Source organism: Polypterus senegalus, chromosome 13 (genome assembly GCF_016835505.1).
Source record: "Polypterus senegalus isolate Bchr_013 chromosome 13, ASM1683550v1, whole genome shotgun sequence".
In the NCBI taxonomy this organism is placed as follows: domain Eukaryota; kingdom Metazoa; phylum Chordata; class Cladistia; order Polypteriformes; family Polypteridae; genus Polypterus; species Polypterus senegalus.
In genome coordinates, this window is record NC_053166.1 from 131,804,665 (window position 1) to 131,827,939 (window position 23,275).

The window sequence follows — 23,275 nt, forward strand, 5'->3', positions numbered from 1 at the left end:
ACAGTAAATAAAATACTTAATATTTAAAAATTCCTGTGCTACAACAGATGGTGCCACGTACCCCTCAAAAGGTATTTGCTAATATTTTTGACTTTGTCGTCTTATGCAAAACTAACAACCACCCAGAAATGCATCTCATTTTTTTCTGAAATAATGATTCCCAACCATCCTAACCTAGCCATTCATTCATTGTTGAACAAGCAAAATACACTGCGCTTCACAGTGGCGAAGTACTGCCTTAAAATTTTTATTAAGAAGAAAATTAAACCTTTTTAAACTGAGGAAAAATATACCAATAATTACTTGTTAAGGATCTCTTTGTATACCACATTGTGAGTTCGGCCCTCTAGTTGTAATATGACCAAGCTGTGCGCTGAGCTTACTCTTCAGCATGCAACGTACAGTTGGCCATGTGAACAGTAATGTTGTTTCAAATCTCACAGCTTGGATTGCTGCTGTCATAATCAGTCCGAGTTTCATTGTTTGTTTCAATTACGACAGTATTTGTAAGACTTCTGTTGAAGAGACATTCGGCATCTGTCAAGCATTGTAAGTATATAACCGGTTGCATCAATAACTTTACATCCAGCTTTTGAGAGTTTAAACATTCATGAACATCAAAGTGTCCACTACTGAAATCGTCACCTGTCAATCTAAGATGTTCAAGAGGCATTGGCGGTTGTCAAAAGGTGTAAAATATTTAGCCATTTTGGTACACTTGAAAGCAACAACCGAACAATTCAGCAACAGCCATCAACTCACATGCAGATGCATAGGTGAAGGGCTTAAACATTTCACTCTTCTAGTGCTCTTGTGTAGAATAATTATCTCCTGTACTGTCATCAGTCCACACCTTGAACCTGTCCCAGTCATTCAATACATAAGACACAATGTTCCTCTGGATATCAAGAGTGAGCCTGATATGACCGGGCAATATGTAACAAAGAGAATGGAAAAGGCAGGTGCCATCTCCGGGCATGGAAACCACTCGGTAAGTGACAGTTCTTTGATCGATGGTGATTACCTCAATAGACATGTTAATGGGGGTACGGCTGGAATGATAAAGGAAATGGGTACCTGAACAATGTAAAGTAAGTCTAAAATACCTAAACTATAACTATAATCGTAATAAATGAACAATAAAACAGGGGAAAAGCCGTGGATTAAATAAAAAGACTGTAATTATCAGCAGGGAGACGTGAATCCCGTGGGGAAGCAAGGAAGGGAATGTAGAGACCGGAGCGACAGACGGCTTTATATAGGCAGGCAGCCAACAACGTGGGAGGCATTGGGATTGGGGACCCAACGCCTCATACGGTGACCGAGCTGCAGGCTATAGACGTATATATGTACGTAAGTAGGATTCAGTTAGCGTTGGGAACCCATGTACCAAATTTCTTGAAGATGGGCCCATAAGTAACAAAGACCGTTGAAAAGTTCAATATGGCGGCCGACAGTGGCATCGTACCACCGAAATAAGTACCAAATTTCAGCCTTATGCCTACAAAGGAAGTTGGAGAATTAGTGACATTGGAAAGTTCAATATGGCGGCTGACAGTGGCGTCATTCCACCGAAATAAGTACAGTAGGACATTGGTTTACGACCAGAGTTTTGGAACGAATTATGGTCGTGAACCGATTTGGTCGTGAACCGAAGCAACTTCCCCCATAGGATTGTATGTAAATACAATTAATCCGTTCCAGACCATAAAAAATATATATATTTACATAAAGTTTGTAAGTTTTTAAGCACAAATATAGTTTAACCATAGAATGCACAGCATAATCTATACTAATAAACGGCAAAGCCCTCACTGACTGACTGACTGACTGACTGACTGACTGACTGACTGACTCATCACTAATTCTCCAATTTCCCGTGTAGGTAGAAGGCTGGAATTTGGTAGGGTTATTCCTTACAGCTTCCTTACAAAAGTTGGGTAGGTTTCATATCGAAATTCTACGCGTAATGGTCATAACTGGAAGCTGTTTTTCCATTTACTGTAATGGAGATGAGCTTGAAACCCGTGGGGCGGAGTTTCGGTGACATCATCACGCCTTCCACGTAATCACGCAGTACGTAGAAAACCAGGAAGAGCTCCAAAAAGCGCTGAAGAAAACATGCATTATATAATTGAGAAGGCAGCGAAACAATAAGCAAGCGAGTGACATATACAACCATATTCATGAGTTCTGCTACTGAAACAAAGCACATGTAAACCTACACTTTAAATTAAGTTCATAGACAGGCTGCGCTGGCGCTTGTAATTTAGTGCCTGCCCATATAAGGCCGTCCGTCAGCGGCAATCCAATAGCAAACTGCCACGGGTAAATATTCACAGGTGAAGGACTGTGCTTATTCAGAAGAAGATGAGATGGTCAGGGTGGCACAAACTCAGCGAAACTGTGAGAGAAAGTTTTAAGTGCCGGGACTAAGGTAACATTAAATACAGCCATGGACATAGCGACATGGCACCAGCACAGCTGGGAAACTTCGATGCATGTACACCGAGCGGCTCACGTGAACTGACGAGTGCACAGATAAAAGCAACAGTTCCAAAGAGCTGAACAAAAACTAATTACACAATTGAAAAGGCAGCAAAAAATATGAAGCGCCTGATACATACAAGCATATTCATAAATCCAGCTACTGTGGAAACAAAGCACACGGTGGAAAAAGTCAATGTCCCGCTAAAGGAAGACAGTGTAAAAAACCCGTGCATGCAGTGTGTCAGGTCTCAGATAAAGAAGAAGACGAGCTGTTTATTGATGCAGTAAGAAACGAATCGATGAATGAAACCTGTCATCTTTACAACGATTGACAAACACGGAATGTAACTTGAACACAACACATCCTACAAATACTAACCTGATTGAAAGAAATAATGATAATCAAATCCTTGATGACAGCAACACTCAGTAACACTCACAAAACAAATACTGTATATTGACAGTCATGTTACGCTATTTTTAAAATGTTCCCTTTTCTTTTCTAGCTTTTTAACACACTACTTCTCCGCTGCGATACCTGGGTATATATGTATATGTATATATATACCCGATCTACATACTCGAATAATGGATACTTTATTCGCCATCAATGATTGTTTTGGTAAAGCCATACTCAGTGTATTCATTAGATGAACGGTAAAAAAGAAAGAGCGAGGGCAGGATGACTTATTGAGGCATGCAGGCTGTAGTGCGCTCAACTCTATCTGAATTGCGATCACATTTGAAAAATATATCTTTTCAAGTTCTATTTAGTCCATATGTGTCAAACTCAAGGGCGCGGGCCACATCCGCCCGCGTGTAATTATATCCGCCCGCGAGATCATTTTATATACTGTATTATTGTTATTAATGGCCCGGTATATGAAGCGCTGGTAACACAATAAACTACAGATCCCATAATGCAGCGCTTCAGCTGCCTTGCCTAACACTTACGCGCTAATCAAGTCTAGCTTATGCTGCAAGTTATTGTGAAGCTAGCTCACACGATGCTGAAGAGAAAAGTTGATTCTGAAAATAGAGCCTTTAAAAACCGATGGGAGGCTGAGTATATGTTTACTGAACCCGTGTGTCTCATTTGTGGAGCTAATGTGGCTGTAATTACAGAATTTAATCTAAGACGGCACTATGAGACAAAACATCAGGGTAACCTGAAAGACCTGAATGCAATGCAGAAGATACAGAAAGCAGAAGAATTAAATAAGAATCTGACACTTCAGCGGACGTTTTACCGTGCACAATCACAAAGTGATTTCAAGTGAAGCTGCTTTTATGGGAGACACAAATGCACCAGTGAACTTGCCCCACTTTCCCTGTTGCCAAGTAATGTTAAACCAAGTCGTCACTACGGTGTTCCCAAATACGCACTTTGCTGATAAACTGAGCGCACTGAGTTTGCACGGCGCTTTGGTGACTTTGAAGAACAAAAAGTCCGTCTACATGCGGCTCGAACCTTGTGCATGTTTGGTAGCACATATCTGTGTGAGAAGCTCTTCTCAGTGATAAAGACTAACAAAACAGCACACAGGAGTCGCCTCACTGATGAGCACCTGCAATCCATCCTGAGAATCTCCACAACACAGAACCTCACACCAAACATAAACGAACTTGTTGCCAAAAAGATGCCAGGCGCCCAGCTCTAAAATGACATATGAGCAAAGACAACTGAATGATTTGATTTGTTATTGCTGAAAGGAACACATTTTATTTATATTTCCAGGTTTTGTTATGCAGCATGTTCATATTTGAATTTGTATAATTTTGACAGGATATATTTTTATGGAGAGCAAAATATTATAAGTTGTTTAAGGTCTGAGTTGATTTATTCAGGAATAATATTCCTGTCTGTTTTTACCATTCCTACCAAAGATATTTCTGTCGACTAAATAAAAATTCCTTCTATTTAAAATTTAAATAGAACTTGAACAAATACGATAGTTCATTATATCCACGCAGACTTACACGTAAGAGCGGGAGTTATCCGTTTTAACAAGCAGCGTATTGCACTGATATAAAACGCTGTGTGTGTATATATATATATATATATATATATATTATATATATATATATATATATATATATATATATATATATATATATATATATATATATATATATATATATATATATATATAGATCTATATATATATATAGAGATATATATATATATATATATATATATATATATACTGCTCAAAAAGAATTAAAGGAACACTTTTTAATCAGAGTACAGCATAAAGTCAATGAAACTTATGGGATATTAATCTGGTCAGTTAAGTAGCAGAGGGGGTTGTTAATCAGTTTCAGCTGCTGTGGTGTTAAGGAAATTAACAACAGATGCACTAGAGGGGCAACAATGAGATGACCCCCAAAACAGGAATGGTTTAACAGGTGGAGGCCACTGACATTTTTCCATCCTCATCTTTTCTGACTGTTTCTTCACTAGTTTTGCATTTGGCTACAGTCAGTGTCACTACTGGTAGCATGAGGCGATACCTGGACCCTACAGAGGTTGCACAGGTAGTCCAACTCTCCAGGATGGCACATCAATACGTGTCATTGCCAGAAGGTTTGCTGTGTCTCCCTGCACAGTCTCAAGGGCATGGAGGAGATTCTAGGAGACAAGCAGTTACTCTAGGAGAGCTGGAGAGGGCCATAGAAGGTCCATAACCCATCAGCAGGACCAGTATCTGCTCCTTTGGGCAAGGAGGAACAGGATGAGCACTACCAGAGCCCTACAAAATGACCTCCAGCAGGCCACTGGTGTGAATGTCTCTGACCAAACAACCAGAAAGACTTCATGAGGGTAACCAAGGGCCCCATGTCTTCTAATGGGCCCTGAGCTCACTGCCCAGCAGCATGCAGCTCGATTGGCATTCGCCATAGAATACCAGAATTGGCAGATGCACCACTGGTGCCCTGTGCTTTTTACAGATGAGAGCAGGTTCACCATGAGCACGTGACAGAAGTGAAAGGGTCTGGAGAAGCCATGGAGAACATTATACTGCCTGTAACATCATTCACCATGAGCAGTTTGGTGGTGGGTTAATGATTGTCTGGGGAGGCATATCCATGGAGGGTCACACAGACCGCTAAAGGCTTGACAAAGGCACCTTGGCTGCCATTAGGTATCAGGATGAAATCCTTGGACCCATTGTCAGACCCTATGCTGGTACAGTGGCTCCTGGTGCACGACAATTCCTGGCCTCATGTGGTGAGAGTATGCAGGCAGTTCCTGGAGGATGAAGGAATTGATACCATTGACTGGCCACAACACTTTCCTGACCTAAATCCAATAGAACATCTCTGGGACATTATGTTTTGGTCCATCCAATGCCACCAGGTTGCACCTCAGACTGTCCAGGAGCTCAGTGATGCCCTGGTCCAGATCTGGGAGGAGATCCCCACAACACCATCTGTCATCTCATTAGAAGCATGCACCGATGTTGTCAGGCATGTATACAAGAACACAGGGGCCATACAAAGTGCTGCGTACAATTTTGAGTTGCTGCAATTAAATTTTGGCAAAATGGACTAGCCTGCCACAATTTTTTCACTCTGATTTTTGGGGTGTCTTTGAATTCAGGGCTCTGTATGTTGATCATTTTCATTTCCATCAAACGATGTGGCATCCTTTCGTTCCTAACACATTACCCAGTCTATATCAGTATAGATATCCAGGAGAATTTCTTTTTCCTATTGAGATCTGATGTGTTTTCAAAGTGTTCCTTTAATTTTTTTGAGCAGTGTATATATATATATATATATATATATATATATATATATATATGTATGTGTGTGTTTGTATATGTATGTAAATGTGAGTCTGTATATATATGTATGTATATATACAAACCGGATTCCAGAAATGTTGGGACACTAAACAAATTGTGAATAAAAACTGAATGCAATGATGTGGAGATGGCAAATGTCAATATTTTATTTGTAATAGAACGTAGATAACAGATCAAACGTTTAATCCGATTGATTCAAAATTTCACGGTGTCAACAAATCCCAAAAAAGTTGGGACAAGTAGCAATAAGAGGCTGGAAAAAGTAAATTTGAGCATAACGAAGAGCTCGAAGACCAATAAACACTAATTAGGTCAATTGGCAACATGATTAGGTATAAAAAGAGCTTCTCAGAGTGGGAGTGTCTCTCAGAAGCCAAGATGGGTGGAGGATCCCCAATTCCCACAATGTTGCGCAGAAAGATAGTGGAGCAATATCAGAAAGGTGTTACCCAGCGAAAAATTGCAAAGACTTTGCACCTATCATCATCAACTGTGCATAACATCATCCAAGATTCAGAGAATCTGGAACAATCTCTGTGCGTAAGGGTCAAGGCCGTAAAACCATACTGGATGCCCGTGATCTCCGGGCTCTTAAACGACACTGCACCACAAACAGGAATGCTACTGTAAAGGAAATCACAGAATGGGCTCAGGAATACTTCCAGAAACCATTGTCAGTGAACACAATCCACCGTGCCATCCGCCGTTGCCAGCTGAAACTCTACAGTGCAAAGAAGAAGCCATTTCTAAGCAAGATCCACAAGCTCAGGCGTTGTCACTGGGCCAGGGATCATATAAAATGGAGTGTGGCAAAATGGAAGACTGTTCTGTGGTCAGACGAGTCACGATTCAAAGTTCTTTTTGGAAATCTGGGACGCCATGTCATCCGGACCAAAGAGAACTAGGACAACCCAAGTTGTTATCAACGCTCAGTTCAGAAGCCTGCATCTCTGATGGTATGGGGTTGCATGAGTGCATGTGGCATGGGCAGCTTGCATGTCTGGAAAGGCACCATCAATGCAGAAAAATATATTCAGGTTCTAGAACAACATATGCTCCCATCCAGACGTTATCTCCTTCAGGGAAGACCCTGCAGTTTTCAACACGATAATGCCAGACCACATTCTGCATCAATCACAACATCATGGCTGCGTAGGAGAAGGATCCGGTACGGAAATGGCCAGTCTGCAGTCCAGATCTTTCACCTATAGAGAACATTTGCCGCATCATAAAGAGGAAGGTGCGACAAAGAAGGCCCAAGACGATTGAACATTTAGAGGCCTGTATTAGACAAGAATGGGAGAGCATTCCTATTTCTAAACTTGAGAAACTGGTCTCCTCGGTCCCCAGACGTCTGTTGAGTGTTGTAAGAAGTAGGAGAGATGCCACACAGTGGTGAAAATGGCCTTGTCCCAACTTTTTTGGGATTTGTTGACACACCATGAAATTCTGAATCAACATATTTTACCCTTAAAATGATACATTTTCTCAGTTTAAACTTTTTTTCCGTGATTTATGTTCTATTCTGAATAAAATATTAGAAGTTGGCACCTCCACATCATTTCGTTCAGTTTTTATTCACGATTTGTATAGTGTCCCAACTTTTTTGGAATCCGGTTTGTATATGCCAGCAACACTCATGACAATGACAAAACAATTACATTAACAATCATCTTACGTTATTTTTACAATGTTTCCTTTTCTTTTTCATAACTTCTTTAACACACTACTTCTCTGCTGCGAAGCGCGGGTATTTGGCTAGTAGTAAACTAAATGTAAAAACATTGAATAACACTGAGAAAACCTTGAACAACAGAGAAAACTAACACTGCAATAGTTTGCGCTATAGCGCTACCAACCGCCGGCTAAAAGCACTTTTTAAATGAGTTTTAAGCACAGGTAAAAAAAAAAGAACATTTGAAAAAATTTGTAATTTAATAAACCACCAAGAAAAATAATATTGCAACAATGCACGCTACAAACAGATCACTGGAAACAGAAGTGAAAACAAAATCAAGCCCAGAGCATTCTTTAACTGCCTTGCTACCTTAATGCGTCCAGCTCTCTCTTGCGCGGCCTGTGTGTCTGCATCTCGGGCTGCCTCTCTCTGTGTGTGTGTGTGTGTGTCTGTGTGTTGCTCTCTCTGTCTCTCTCTTGCTCGCTGCACAGGAAATGCACAGGGAGAGACTGAACATGTACAAACCAAAATGGAAACTGGCTTGTTCGTATACCGAGTGTGTGGTCGTGAACCGAGGCAAAAGTTTGGCAAACTTTTTGCTTGTAAACCGAGTTGTACATGTACAGAGACGTTCGTGAACCGAGGTTCCACTGTACGTACATTGGTTTCGGTTGGCGCAGGGAAGCCGCCTACCAAATTTCGTGAAGATGGGGCCATAAAAAAGAAAGTTCAACATGGCGGACGTTGTTGACCGTTATGCACAGAATTTCAAAATGAAACCTGCTTAACTTTTGTAAGTAAGCTGTAAGGAATGAGCCTGCCAAATTTCAGCCTTCTACCTACACGGGAAGTTGGACAATCATTTAAAAACTGCATTTTGTGTTTACTTGTGTTATATTTGACTAATGGTTAAATGTGTTTGATGATCAGAAACATTTTGTGTGACAAACATGCAAAAGAATAAGAAATCAGGAAGGGGGCAACTGTGAGACTGTGAGTGTGTGTGTGTATATATATATATATATATATATATATACATACATATATATATATACACATACATACATACATATATACATACATACTTTACGCATCCATCACAAAAAGCAAGAGCTGAATTTCTTTGTCATTATTGACATCAGAACATAACTCTTATAATTTTTTTTATTTTCACTCCGTTATTATAGCAGCTTAAAAATTACTAAGTGAAATAGCACTTTAATCGTTAGTAGTGTTCATTTTAGTTACCTCAGGCTCAGCCAACCAACAATTTTGAACACAGTCTATGTGGCTGCTGACTTGACTCACAATGACTAAAACAATATGGTATGATGCAAAATAAATAATATCACCTACAGTATATTACATTTTCAATGTAATTTAAAAGTGGAGAAAAAACAGAAATGGAGTTTAGTTTATCCCCATACGATTTTCATTAAGCATCAGCTCCTGCCTGCACCAATCATCAGGCATCTCGTGCTGCAAAGTATACTGCATGCTTAATCCATAAACCATTTGCTGGAAGTTTTTTTTTTTATATAGATCTAAAAAAGGAAGATCAATTAATAACTGTTTAACATTTTTTTGCCATCCCTTGCTATTGTATCTGGGTGCATTACAGGGAGGCAGGCTGAACTGTACCCCTATTTCATTTTTTTTTTTTATCTCTTCTCTTTGTGTACCCAGAGAATTCCATTCTCATGAAGGGCTGTGTTTTCAAGTGTCACATTCGTTTGAAGGCTGCAGTTGAGTTTTATTCTTCTGCTATTATGTGCACAAGTCATAGGTACATCAGGGTTTTCAGATGCACAGTGAGTAAAATAAAAATATTACAATAATAATCTATACTAATAAAAGGCAAAGCCCTCACTGACTGACTGACTGACTGACTGACTGACTCACTCACTAATTCTCCAACTTCCCGTGTAGGTAGAAGACTGACCCCATCTTCACGAAATTCGGTAGGCAGCTACCCTGCACTAACTGAAACCGATGTACATACTTATTTCGGTGGTATGATGCCACTGTTGGCCGCCATATTGAACTTTCAAACGTCACAAATTCTCCAACTTCCCGTGTAGGTTGAAGGCTGAAATTTGGCAGGCTCATTCCTTACATCTTACTTACAAAAGTTAAGGAGGTTTCATTTCGAAATTCTACGTATAACGATCATAATGGTCGACAACATCTGCCATGTTGAACTTTCTTATTTATGGCCCCATCTTCACAAAATTTGGTAGGTGGCTTCCCTGCGCTAACCGAAACCAATGTACATACTTATTTCAGTGGTATGACAACACGGTCGGCCCCCATATTGAACTTTCCAATGGTCTTTGTTACTTATGGGCCCATCTTCAATAAATTTGGTACGCGGGTTCCCAACGCTAACTGAATCCTACTTACGTACATATATACGTCCATAGCCTGCAGCTCGGACACTGTGTGAGGCGGCGTTGGGTCCCCCATCCCAACGCCTCCCACGTTGTTGGCTACCTACCTATATAAGGCCGTCCGTCACTCCGGTCTCCACATTCCCTTCCTTGCTTCGTCACGGGATTCACGTCTCCCTGCTGATAACTACAGCCTTTTTATTTAATCCACGGCTTCTCCCCTGTTTTATTGTTCGTTTATTACGATTATAGTTATTATGTAGGTATTTTAGACTTACTTTACATTGTTCAGGTACCCATTTCCTTTATCGTTCCAACCATAACCCCATTAACATGTCTATCGAGGTGATCACCATCGATCAAAGAACTGTCACTTACCGAGTGGTTTCCATGCCCGGAGATGGCACCTGCCTTTTCCATTCTCTTTGTTACATATTGCACGGCCATATCAGGCTCACTCTTGATATCCGGAGAAACATTGTGTCTTATGTATTGAATGACTGGGACAGGTTCAAGGTGTGGACTGATGACGGTACAGGAGATAATTATACTACACATGAGCACAATAAGAGTGAAATGCTTAACCCCTTCAGCTATGGTTCTGCATGTGAGTTGATGGCTGCCGCTGAATTGTTCGGTTGTCGCTTTCAAGTGTACCGAAATGCCCAAATATTTTACACCTTTTGACAACCGCCAATGCCTCTTAAACATCTTAGATTGACAGGTGACGATTTCAGTAGTGGACACTTTGATGTTTATGAATGTTTAAACTCTCAAAAGATGGATGTGAAGTTATTGATGAAACCGGCTGTATGCTTACAACACTTGACAGATGCTAAATGTCACTTCAACACAAGTCCTGCAAATACTGTCGTAATTGAAACAAACCATGAAACTCAAACCGATTAGGACAGCAGCAATCCAAGCTATGAGATTTGAGACAAGATTACTTTTCACATGGTCAACTATACGTTGCATGCTCAAGAGTAAGCTCAGCGCACAGCTTGGTCATATTACAACAGGAGGGCCGAACTGACAATGTGGTATACAAAGAGATCCTTAACAAATAATTATTGGTATATTTTCCCTCAGTTTAAAAAGGTTTAATTTTCTTCTTAATAAAAATTTTAAGGCAGTACTTTGCCGCTGCGAAGCGCGGGTATTTTGCTAGTAAAATATAAAAAAGCATTTACGGTACAATTTGTAGCACCTAGACTGTTTAACATATGTCTGAATATATTTCAATATACTGTATACTTATTTTTAATATGAATATTTTTGGCTAACATGACAGGAAATAAATTTTGTGAGTAGGAGGAATACAGCAAACTAATAGGATCACTATAATGTCAATTTTCAAAGAATTCACCTATAAGCCTCCCAGACGTCACAAGTTTTAAATAAGTGATTTGCACAAAGAGGGACATAGTGCGATTAATCCTTTGTAAACATTTGTAAGGTAGCATGTAGGATGGATTTCTTAACATGCTTCTTTGTGCGTTGCTGGAAAACTTTGTGTACCAAAGTATTAAAAGTTGTGTGTGCCAGCCTTAAGCATCTAATTCACTATTCAAAGCACAAAGTTTAATAGCTAAAATTAGAGTTAAGATTTTAAAATTAATCTGTTTGTGAAACTTTGTCCAAAACCACTAGATGCGTACATTTTCCATCTAAGAGGTAAATCTGTACATCTATGTCAGGCTTTAGTTCTGCATTACTTGAAGGCCTTACCATTAGAGAAGAGCTAGACTACTTCTCTCTGTAATGTTTAATCTTCTTTGAATAAATTCAGAGACAGCAACTTGAGTAGTCTTCATTTGATACAAAATGGTTTTAAACAGGCTTTCTGACACACTTCCATATATAATGTAGGACAATCAAAAAAATGGAAATCATGAGTCAACCCATTACTGCTGGGCTAAGTTGTCTGGTAAATAGCCAGAGTATGCCAAAAGGAATTATGTTAGCAATGGTGCATACTACATAGTAATGATAAACTCTTAATATAATTGTCTAATGTAAAACTGTTTTGGAAGACTATCAAAGGGAAGTCCAAAATGCTTTATATCTTTGTTATACAACAGTTAAACAAAACTATTTAAATATATTTAATCTTACTCTATTGCTTCATAAAGTCTCACTTTATTAGAAAATAGGTCATGAGATATAGGTGGTTCATGTTAACTAGAATTCATCCTTTCTGAAACAGATACAGCTGGAATTAAACAACTCATTTCATTTGCTAATCTGTTCTGAGTATCAAGATGCCATAGTGGACTGTACTGCAATCTCACTACTCACGCTATTTATTTAGGTATATATTCCAGCCTGGTCACTGTCTGTAAAGCACTTGAATAAACTCCTTATGGACAAGTGGGCTTCTCCGTCAGTAATTCTCTCACAAATTTCAAAGCCATATAGGTTAATCTAACATTCAAAGAAAGTAATATAAACAAACAATCAAAACTTTTTTTGTTTTGTTTTTCCACCCCCAAGTGTAACGTAAAGAATATTTTAAGCTGGGAAGAGAAAAATCTGATCAGCGCAAAATACAAATAATATGTGAACAAAACAAAAGTGAAACAAGAAAGGAGTCAAAAAGTCAAAGCCAAACCCTAAAACAGTAATTAAAATTGCTCAAGAAACCAATAACAATCAAAAAATGACTGCAAAGGGAAAACATTAATAATAAAAAAATAATAAGGCATTAACATTTTTAATATTTTACAGTCATTTGATATAGCAGCTAAGCAGCAAAACTAAGTATAATTTAATAACCTTAGTTACCAAAAGTAAAATAGATAGATAGATAAAACTATACTATACCTACGCTATTAGACCAATAGGAAAAAAAACAAAAAACAAACTTAAGCTGAGACTTCATGGTTGTATGGTTTCCTACCTGATGCCCAATCCTGTAGCTTGTTCCAAATCCTCCCAAGCTTGAAGTTTGGCAACTAGTTTCTTAAAAAAAAAAAAAAATGTAAACATGAAACAGTTTCATGAGAAACTAATACAAAACATTCACTTCTTTAAAGAAAGACAAGCTTAATACTTTTACACACTTGTGAAATCAGAAGATACATATACATACACATACATACATACATACATACATATATATATATATAAAAACACATATACATATATGTGTGTGTTTATACACATATACATACACACACACACATATATTGTATAATTTTACTTTTTTTTTAAAAGTAAGATTATCAAATACTGCCTATCTGTGATTAGCTAATATGCAATTGAACAAATGCTTAAAATATGTACACATAAGAATACACACATATGATAAAGAGATTAAAAACAAAGTATACACAGAATTTCCATAAATATTTTGTAGCAACATGAACATATATCGAAAAACTCTTAAAAACACAGAAAAACAAAAATAACTTGTTCTTTTCAAAAATCCATAATTGTTGCAAACATTTCTAAAATCCTGTTTTCGTTTTGTCATTCTGGGGAATTGCATGTTGCTTGATGTCTGAATGCTTTCTGAATCTGGTATTTGTATGTGTATTACTGAGTGGAGTATTCCTTTAAGATTATGAACATCAAGAATCCTAGGTTTGGAGACATCTCTGTTGTCTTATAAGCCTCACGAGATTACGGCATATGGTTTACCCTAAAACAAGTGATGTGGTCAGAATTATTGCCCCCAAATCAGAACTTGTTTCTCTATTTGATAAAAGTATATTGTCCTTTGGAATGGATTTTGAAACACTTTAAAACATCAGGTGTTATGGGGGCTACATCTTACAGTTCTCTTTAACCTAACCAACAGAAAGGTACAGCAAAAGTAATATTGTGACCATTGTAAATGTCTACTGTGATACAACAGAAGCAGATCCAGGCTCAAATTCATTTATTATACAGATCTGTAGACATAAATATAAATTGTAGGTAGTTGCTGGCAAAAAACAAAGAATAGGTACCAGTGATCAAAAAATGATTCTGTCTCAGGCTTGTAAGACTCACTCTCCACATAGCATAAAGAGCTCTAAATAAAGCAACTGCTGCTCCAGAACTGGGAAAAGGCAGTTAGCAGTGTTACTAGATGAATTTTGCACTCTAACTGGTTGTCATCATAGTGACAAATAGCTGCGTATTGCTTCAGGGTATAGGGTAGCCTGGTCAACGATCTTATTCATAACCTCCATGACATACATTTTTCATTATTTAAAATGTAAAAAACAACTTACGGTTCGTTTCTCTCCACTCGGCAGTAAATTACCCTAGACACCCCTTAAGTAAGCTAGATTGAGTAAGCCTGTTCTGGGCTTGCCAGTGAAGCCTTTGGCCTGCTCCTTGGCTTGTTTTTGGAGATCTCCACCCATTGTGCCATGTTTAAGATTCCCTTTCCCAACACTTTCTAATGATAAGCTCATGCAATTTTGACATCGGCTGCAATAAGGGCTACTGGTATTTGCCATGCTGGGAAAGTCTGGCCTGGACAAGTTCCCAGTTGTTTGAAACCTTCTCCACTTGAATTGATTACAGTTGTTTGGAGATCTTTTGAAAGCTCTTCCCAGATTCACAGGCACCTATCACCTTCTTCCTGAAGGCTTCAGAAAGCTCTTACAATCAATGTATAGTGGTAACACACACTTTAAACAACAATGAGCAAACCTTAATAAAGAGCAAAAACTGAAGTTTAAGAAGACAGATTCCACGAAGATCCTCCCAGATCTGATGCACCTCGTTCTAATTTTAGGTATTTGAGGTAGTGAGCCTCAAGCACAGCTTAACAGTGGTTAAAAAGAGCAAGTCTCGGTTTCTACTATGAAGAGGAGACTTTGTCCAGTCTGCAGTATCCCATAGCCAATATTTCAAGGCCCTATTTTGTCCTTTAAAAAAAATGGCTCTCTTACTACCACTCACCCTGTCAAACCTGCAGCACAAAATCTCCTTTTCACAGACGACACTGAGACTTGCTTTTTTTCCACCTGCTGTTAAGCTGTGCTTGAAGCTGTTGTGCTGTGAGGCACCCATCATGCAAGCTGGTGACCCTCAGAAACTGTGTTCTGATTGGGTTGTGCCTTTGGGTCTGCCAAAGCTCTTCCTATAGAGGCTTCTTCCAGTTTCCAATTGCCTTTGGATTGGGTATGACACCACCGTACTGACTCACTTGGACTTTTTTGGCAGTTTCTCCAAGTGGAAGGCCTATACTTGCAAAGATAATAATGCTCTGTCTCATTTCATTTCTTGATTGACATTTTCTTGCTATGATCACAGGAATATTATCCAAGTAGTACTTGATAGGGTATAGTAATATTCTGATATTTTTTTCAGTTTTTGCTAACCTAAGCTTTTTATTTAAACCTCTGACAGTTTACCGTTTACCTTTGCACCATTTTAGGCCATTCATTGTACACAAGAAAATACACACATTTCAGGATGTTAAATAATTTTGTCAGTTGTAGGATGAGCACTGGTTTATAAAAAAGTCAACTAAAGAGATTTTACTTCAGTATGAATTTTTTTCCACTAATGACGCAAGTAATTTTGTCATATTATGCTATTTACTTGCTCATTAACAGCATTTAAAGCAAATACAAGTCATGTATACTTTGATACCAAACAGTAACTGCTTTAGAAACTGCTGTTGCCAGAGGGATGAATCCATTCAGAGCTCAATTCATATTTTCTCCAAGAAACACATGAACAAAACAGTATGCTAAATAAGTGAAACACTGTCAAAACAGTTTTACAGTATGTAATATCATCAGAGTCAAAAAATGACAGCCATTATTCAAAGCCATCAGTTGGGGGGCAGATTCTTTGTTTCAAAAACATAATAATTTCTTTTAATTCTGTACAAAATAAAAGATCATATTAGGAGTTCTTAACGTAATGAATATCACATTTTAAACATGTTTAAATGCGAATTAAAGCAAAGAAACCTATCATATAAAACAACTTTAAGATGTTCAACACATTAATGGATTTATTGCAGAATTTGTTTTGATAATCCAAATGAGTAATAAAAAAAGAAAATGTGCAAACAATCTTATAAAATAAAAACTTTTAGAAAAAGTCACAACGATGAAATTACTGTATGTTCAGTGTTACTGAGAAGTACATTTTAGCAGACAGCTTAAAAAATGTTGAGAAAATACACATTATCTCACTAGTAAAAGGAAAGTTACTTCCAAATGAGAGGCAAAGTTTACATGTCATTGGAATCACTGTAAACTTGTAGATAGATTTGTCAGTAGCATCATGCCAATATAAAGCCATTTTATATGTATATATATGATTTACAGTAGTCAGCCAACATACAATAACCCCCTTGTTTATAATATACATCATATTTTGTAACAGCCAATCCTACAAAGTTAAAGTCATATATGTGTATGCTTAGCTAGAACAGAATCTTTAGTTTACATACAGTAGCTGCATAAATAATGGAAGTTTGTTTTTTTATCCCCATAAGGTAGCATATTTATGGAAAAGTTCTGATGTAGCATTTGGAAAAAACAGATTGGATTGATTGCTTGCAAACAAATGTAAAAGCACAGAGGCATAAAGTTTTCTGACCATGTATGTGTATGCTAACATATGCACTACCATATATAATGTATGTACTGATGTATGCCATGCAGATATAGAAAAACATGTAGTAACTTAAACAAATGTCAGATTTAAATGAAAATTGAAAATAAGCAAGAAGTTACTTTTTGTGTGTAATATCAATGTTTCTCTTCACTTTGAATGAACTATTTTTGCTTTGAATTTCACAATTCTCACTAAAATTCTTAAAACAAATATACTTGAACTGTGGAACATTTTATGGTGCAAGTGTCACAGTTGATGCCCAAAGTCTTTCATTAGCTGCTGTATTATACAAAACTCAAAGAAAAGCAGCTTGTTTTATCATCTTGTGCCCTAGCTCAAACATGTTTAGGCAAAAACTAGGCAAAATAAAGAGAGAATATGTACAAAAAATGTATGGAAATTTATTTTAAAAAAAAAATAAACACACCACTGTTCACTTTGTATCTCATTTTTGGTTACTGTTTGGCTTGTAAGCCTTATTGAAGAGTAATATTCTTCACCATGGATTGGATTGACAAAACATTTGGGGAAACTTTAAATCTGCCTGAATTTAGTTTAGCTCAGATACCAGCATAACTAATTACATGGAAAGGTATTACATTCTGAACAAAGTTATTACACATTAAATGCAGTAGAAAGCAAAATAGGATGTATTTTTAAATACACAACTATGAAAACAGAATCAATTAAGTATTAGTAGGAATGCACCTTTGACATCAAATCTGAAAGCTGGACATGATAATCAGAGGGCAGTACTGTATAAAAAATAGGTTAAAAAGCCCCAGAACACTAACACAAGCCTCTCTGTGTCTTACCAAAAATCTTTATTCTGCTATTAATGAAAATGAACTTTAAATAAACCTCTCAGTGTAAACATAATACTCAAAACTGTTCAATACTCAAACCCAACAACTTTGAGCATTGGTCTTTGAACCTGATGCTGCCATACTTGGTTTTGACCAAACATAGCTCCAAAAAAAAAAAAAAAAAAAATAGTCTTAAATATTTTCTGTATGCAAGAGAGTAAATAAATTAAACACAGGGGGAAAAAAAAGTTTTCATCCACTTGGAAATTTCCTCATTTTATAGTTATGCAAAAATCAAATGAGAGTGGATTTATCTTGGCATTTTTGACACTGATAAATGGAAAAAATACTCTAATAGTAAAGTGATCTCTGTGCAGTTGTCTAAATCAATTACAAATATAAAATGCAAAATAACTGATTCAGTTTTTTCTAACCACTGTAACAGTTGTACATTTGCAAGCAGTCATAACTGCAATATCCTACACTAAAACCATTTAAAAAACATGGACAAACATTAACAGTATAAAAAACGCAATACACTTAACCAATTTAAAAAATATGTCTTGAAAGAACCAAGTGAATGCATTAGCTCTTAAAATTTCCTTACTATTAAGGCAAGTCCAACAAGACTCAAGTTGAAATGAGGTTAGCAATCTGGAACCTGAATAGGGTGTCTTTTGGCTTTACTGGTAAGAATGCGGATTTTTTTCTCTATAATAGGGCAGACTTCAAGTTTGTATTTGAAGAGGAAATGTCTCACAGCGAGAGTATCACCTGTGCAATACGAATCCCATTACACAAGAACAGCCAAAATATCAGCAATGTTACAGTGACTTGATAGCCACTGCATCAAATCACATTTTGATTCATTGGGAAAACATTTTAAAGACCATGACAATTTTTAATATTGGTCACTTGCTGCAAAAAGCTGTTGGCAGATTACCAATCCCCATCCTCAAACAGCAAAGGGAAAAAAAGTTGCATTAGATGAAAGTAGAAAAAAATGCAAATAAAAAAAAAAAACTCCATAATAGTATAGATTGCGACACTGTACTGAGTACAACACAAGTATAAGGCAAAAATAACTTCATTTATCATTTTACCATCTAAATACTTATTTTGCTTATCTAAATTAAAAAAAAGTTTTATGAAAACAAATTATGTATGCTTTACTGCCTGCTACAGTGCACACAGCTTCAGAAATAAATTGAGAGAAAGGCAAAAAATGCCATTAATATGAACAAATATGTCCTAATACTTCTGGTTAACACTAGAATTCCTGAATCCTACGAAAAAAACTCAGAATCCAAGCCCACCTTAAATCCCTTCGCACCCCTCAATCAGTGTCTTTTGTGTTGTAAACGTGTCAATCAGCACAAGCAGCCTGCTGTCCCATCCCCCACCATGACAGAGCTCAGCTTGGGCAAAAACTTCTCCTAATTCAAGCCAAGGCTCCTTATCTGTGTGTGAGATCTGGAGTTGTATAGGGTAAATAATACGGTATATCTTTGTTTGGAATACATGCATTTCATGTGTGTTCCATGTCTACAAAGATCTGGGTAAGTGTAGGTTGAAAGGAAATGAGAAAAATGTTCAACACATACCAAACGCAGAAACTTGTTCATGTTATATTAATAACATTATATACTATGTGGAAGACAGCCCGGACACAGAGAGGCGGACATCGTTTTAAGCACCACCACACGTTTATTTACAAGTCAACTATATACAGATGTGCACACAAACCCCCAAAATTCCCCCAAAGTCCAGGCCTCACAATGCCTTTTCCTTCTTCAGGCCGCCTCTGTTCCTCTCTTCCCGAGCTCTGTCCATCTACATGCCCAACTCCAGCCTTTGAATAAAGAGAGGCAGCCCCTTTTATCTCCACCCGGATGTGCTCCAGGTGCTTTCCAATTAGTTTCCGCCAACACTCCCCAGTGTAGTGGAAGTACCGGCTGCACACCCAGAAGCACTCCGGGTGTCTCTGGTCTTCTTCCTCCCAGCACTTCCGGGTGTGGCAGAAGTGCTGAGGGCCAGGGCTCCTCAGGCATTTTGGAGCCCCCTACTGGCGACGACACAAGCCCTCCTCCGGTCCTCTTGGCCGTCCCTGCTGGGTAACAGCCACAACCACTCACCACAACTAATAATGACATGAAGCGTGTAATGTGTGAAGACTTTAGTCCAAATATCAAATAACCACATGCGCTTTTATCTATACTAATAAAAGGCAAAGCCCTCACTCACTCACTCATCACTAATCCTCCAACTTCCCGTGTAGGTAGAAGGCTGAAATTAGGCAGACTCATTCCTTACAGCTTCCTTACAAAAGTTAGGCAGGTTTCATTTCGAAATTCTACGCGTAATGGTCATAATTGGAACCTATTTTTCTCCATATACTGTAATTGACGTTAGCCCGATTGCCGTGGGGGGCGGAGATGCGTGTGACATCATCACGCCTCCCACGTAATCACATGAACTGACTGTCAACGAAGTACGTAGAAAACAAGGAAGAGCTCCAAAAAGCGCTGAAGAAAACATGCATTATCTCCAATTGCTGCAGGGACATCGAACTGTTGGCCGTAAGTCTGCGTCCCTATTACTTGCCCAGAGAGTTTGGACACATGATTGTTGTTATTGTTTACATCCCCCCTCAAGCGAACGCGGAGATGGCGAGTGACATCATCCATTCCACAGTTGCTAAGTTACAAACGCAGCACCCTGAGGCACTTGTGCTTATCGCTGGAGACTTGAACCATGTAAAGCTGGACAAAACATTACCTGCCTTCTCCCAGCATGTGGATTGTAACACTCGGGAAAACAGGACCATCGACCTACTGTATGCAAACGTTAAAGATGCATACAGCGCCACCCCGCTGCCTGCGCTTGGGAAAGCAGATCATAACCTGGTTCTGCTTCAGCCTAAATAAAAACCAAGAGTGAGGGAGCTACCTACAACTACACTCATTCAGGAAGTGGTCCCTGAGGCAGAGCAGGCTCTGAGAGACTGCTTTGGAACTACAGACTGGGATATATTGCTTGGGTCACATAGTGAGAACATTGAAGAGGCTGTTGAATGCACAACTGATTACATCAACTTCTGTATGGACATTGTAGTTCCAGTAAGAACAGTACGCTGCTATGCTAACAACAAGCCATGGATTACAAGTGACATCAAGGGCCTTTTGAACCAGAAGAAAAGGGCTTTTAAAGGTGGTGATCAGCATGAGCTCAAGCGCGTGCAGAAGGAACTCGAGTCCAGCTCAGGGCGAAAGAGCAGTACAGGAGAAAGCTGGAGCAGAAGTTGCAGAACAACAGCATGAAGGAAGTGTGGGATGGGATGAAAATTATCACTGGCTGCAGCTCGAGCGGGTGCCGCCATCGAGACAGACGTGGAGAGAGCAAACCAAATGAACAACTTCTTTAATAGGTTTGATCACTAACCCACTCTCACCTCGAGTACTGCATCCTCCAACCATCCTTCTGCTGATACCAGCATAGGTGAGACATCCCCACCCACAATTACAGCAGCCCATGTGAGCAGAGAGCTGAAAAGACTTTGTACCAGCAAAGCAGCGGGTCCAGATGGTGTATCGCCACACTGCTGAAGGCCTGTGCGTTGGAACTGGGGAGTCCTCTACAGCGCATCTTCAACCTGAGCCTGGAACAGGGAGAGTCCCAAGGCTTTGGAAAACATCTTGTATCACCCTGTCCCAAAGGTATCACGTCCTAGTGAGCTGAATGACTTCCGCCTGTTGCTCTGACGTCACATCTGATGAAGACCATGGAGCGGCTGCTGCTTCACCACCTGAGGCCACAGGTCCGCCACGCCCCGACCCTCTGCAGTTCGCATACCAGGAGAAGGTGGGAGCGGAGGATGCCATCATCTATATGCTACACCATCCCTCTCCCACCTGGACAGAGGCAGTGGTGCTGTAAGAATTATGTTTTGGACTTCTCTACGCCTTCAACACCATCCAACCTCTGCTCCTTAGAGACAAGCTGACTGAGATGGGAGTAGACTCACACCTGGTGGCATGGATTGTGGACTATCTTACAGACAGACCTCAATATGTGCGTCTTGGGAACTGCAGGTCTGACATTGTGTTCAGCAATACAGGCGCCGAGGGGACTGTACTTTCTCGGTCCTGTTCAATCTATATACATCAGACTTCCAATATGACTCGAGTCCTGCCACGTGCAAAAGTTAGCTGATGACACTGCTATTGTGGGCTGCATCAGGAGTGGGCAGGAGGAGGAGTACAGAAGCTAATCAAAGACTTTGTTAAATGGTGCAACTCAAACCACTTACATCTTAACACCAGCAAAACCAAGGAGCTGGTGGTGGATTTTAGGAGGCCCAGGCCCCTCATGGACCCTGTGATCATCAGAGGTGACTGTGTGCAGAGGGTGCAGACCTATAAATATCTGGGAGTGCAGCTGGATGACAAATTGGACTGGACTGCCAATACTGATGCTCTATGTAAGAAAGGTCAGAGCAGACTATACTTTCTGAGAAGGTTGGCATCCTTCAACATCTGCAGTAAGATGCTGCAGATGTTCTACCAGACGGTTGTGGCGAGTGCCCTCTTCTAGCGGTGGTGTGCTGGGGTGGCAGCATAAAGATGAAAGACGCCTCACGCCTGGACAAACTTGTTAAGAAGGCAGGCTCTATTGTAGGAGTAAAGTTGGACAGTTTAACATCTGTGGCAGAGCGACGGGCATTAAGCAAACTCCTGTCAATCATGAATAATCCACTGCATCCACTGAACAGTGTCATCTCCAGGAAGAGGAGTAGCTTCAGTGACAGACTTTTGTCACTGTCCTGCTCCACTGACAGACTGAGCAGATCGTTCCTCCCCACACTATGCGACTCTTCAATTCCACCGGGAGTAAATGCTAACATTACTCAAATTAATGTCTTTTTTTCATTTTATTACTATTTAATTAAATATTGTTTCTTTGTAAAAGTATACTGCTGCTGGATTATGTGAATTTCCACTTGGGATTAATAAAGTATCTATCCATCTTATACAATTGAGAAGGCAGCGAAACAATAAGAAGCGAGCGAGTGACACATACAACCATATTCATGAGTGCAGCTACTTCGGAAACAAAGCACGGTGTAAACCTAAAGTTTAAATTAACTTCATAGACAGGCTGCCGCTGGCGTTGGTCATGCCCACGGCTAATGCAGGATACAAGTTTAATGAGAGGACGCAGGATATAAACAAGAGTTTTGATCACTTTGTAACTAAGTTAAAATTGCTGGTGAAGGGCTGTGCTTATGCAAATTCTGAGAGACTGTGTTTGTGGGGGGATTGAAAAATAAGGCGGGTGGGAGAGTCACATCATCATCTCCCCTCCCATTCACCTCATTTCGCTGCGGAAGCAACTTTGTGACAATGCCACCAAATACTCACAGAAAAATCCACAAGTTAATAGACACGCTATCTCTAGAGTTTCTCCACACTCTGAATCCTCCAGGCACTACTTACGAAAGGTTACATTGACAATAATGTT

General features: G+C 39.2%; 1 protein-coding gene across 1 annotated transcript in view; it reads right to left on the reverse strand.

The window, feature by feature from the left end:
* mad1l1 (mitotic arrest deficient 1 like 1) overlaps positions 1-23,275 on the reverse strand; it is an 898,611-nt gene that overhangs the window by 824,751 nt on the left and 50,585 nt on the right. The window contains exon 9 of the mRNA XM_039774048.1: positions 13,273-13,334. Coding sequence (XP_039629982.1) covers positions 13,273-13,334 — 62 coding nt within the window. The remainder of the gene's footprint in view (positions 1-13,272; positions 13,335-23,275) is intronic.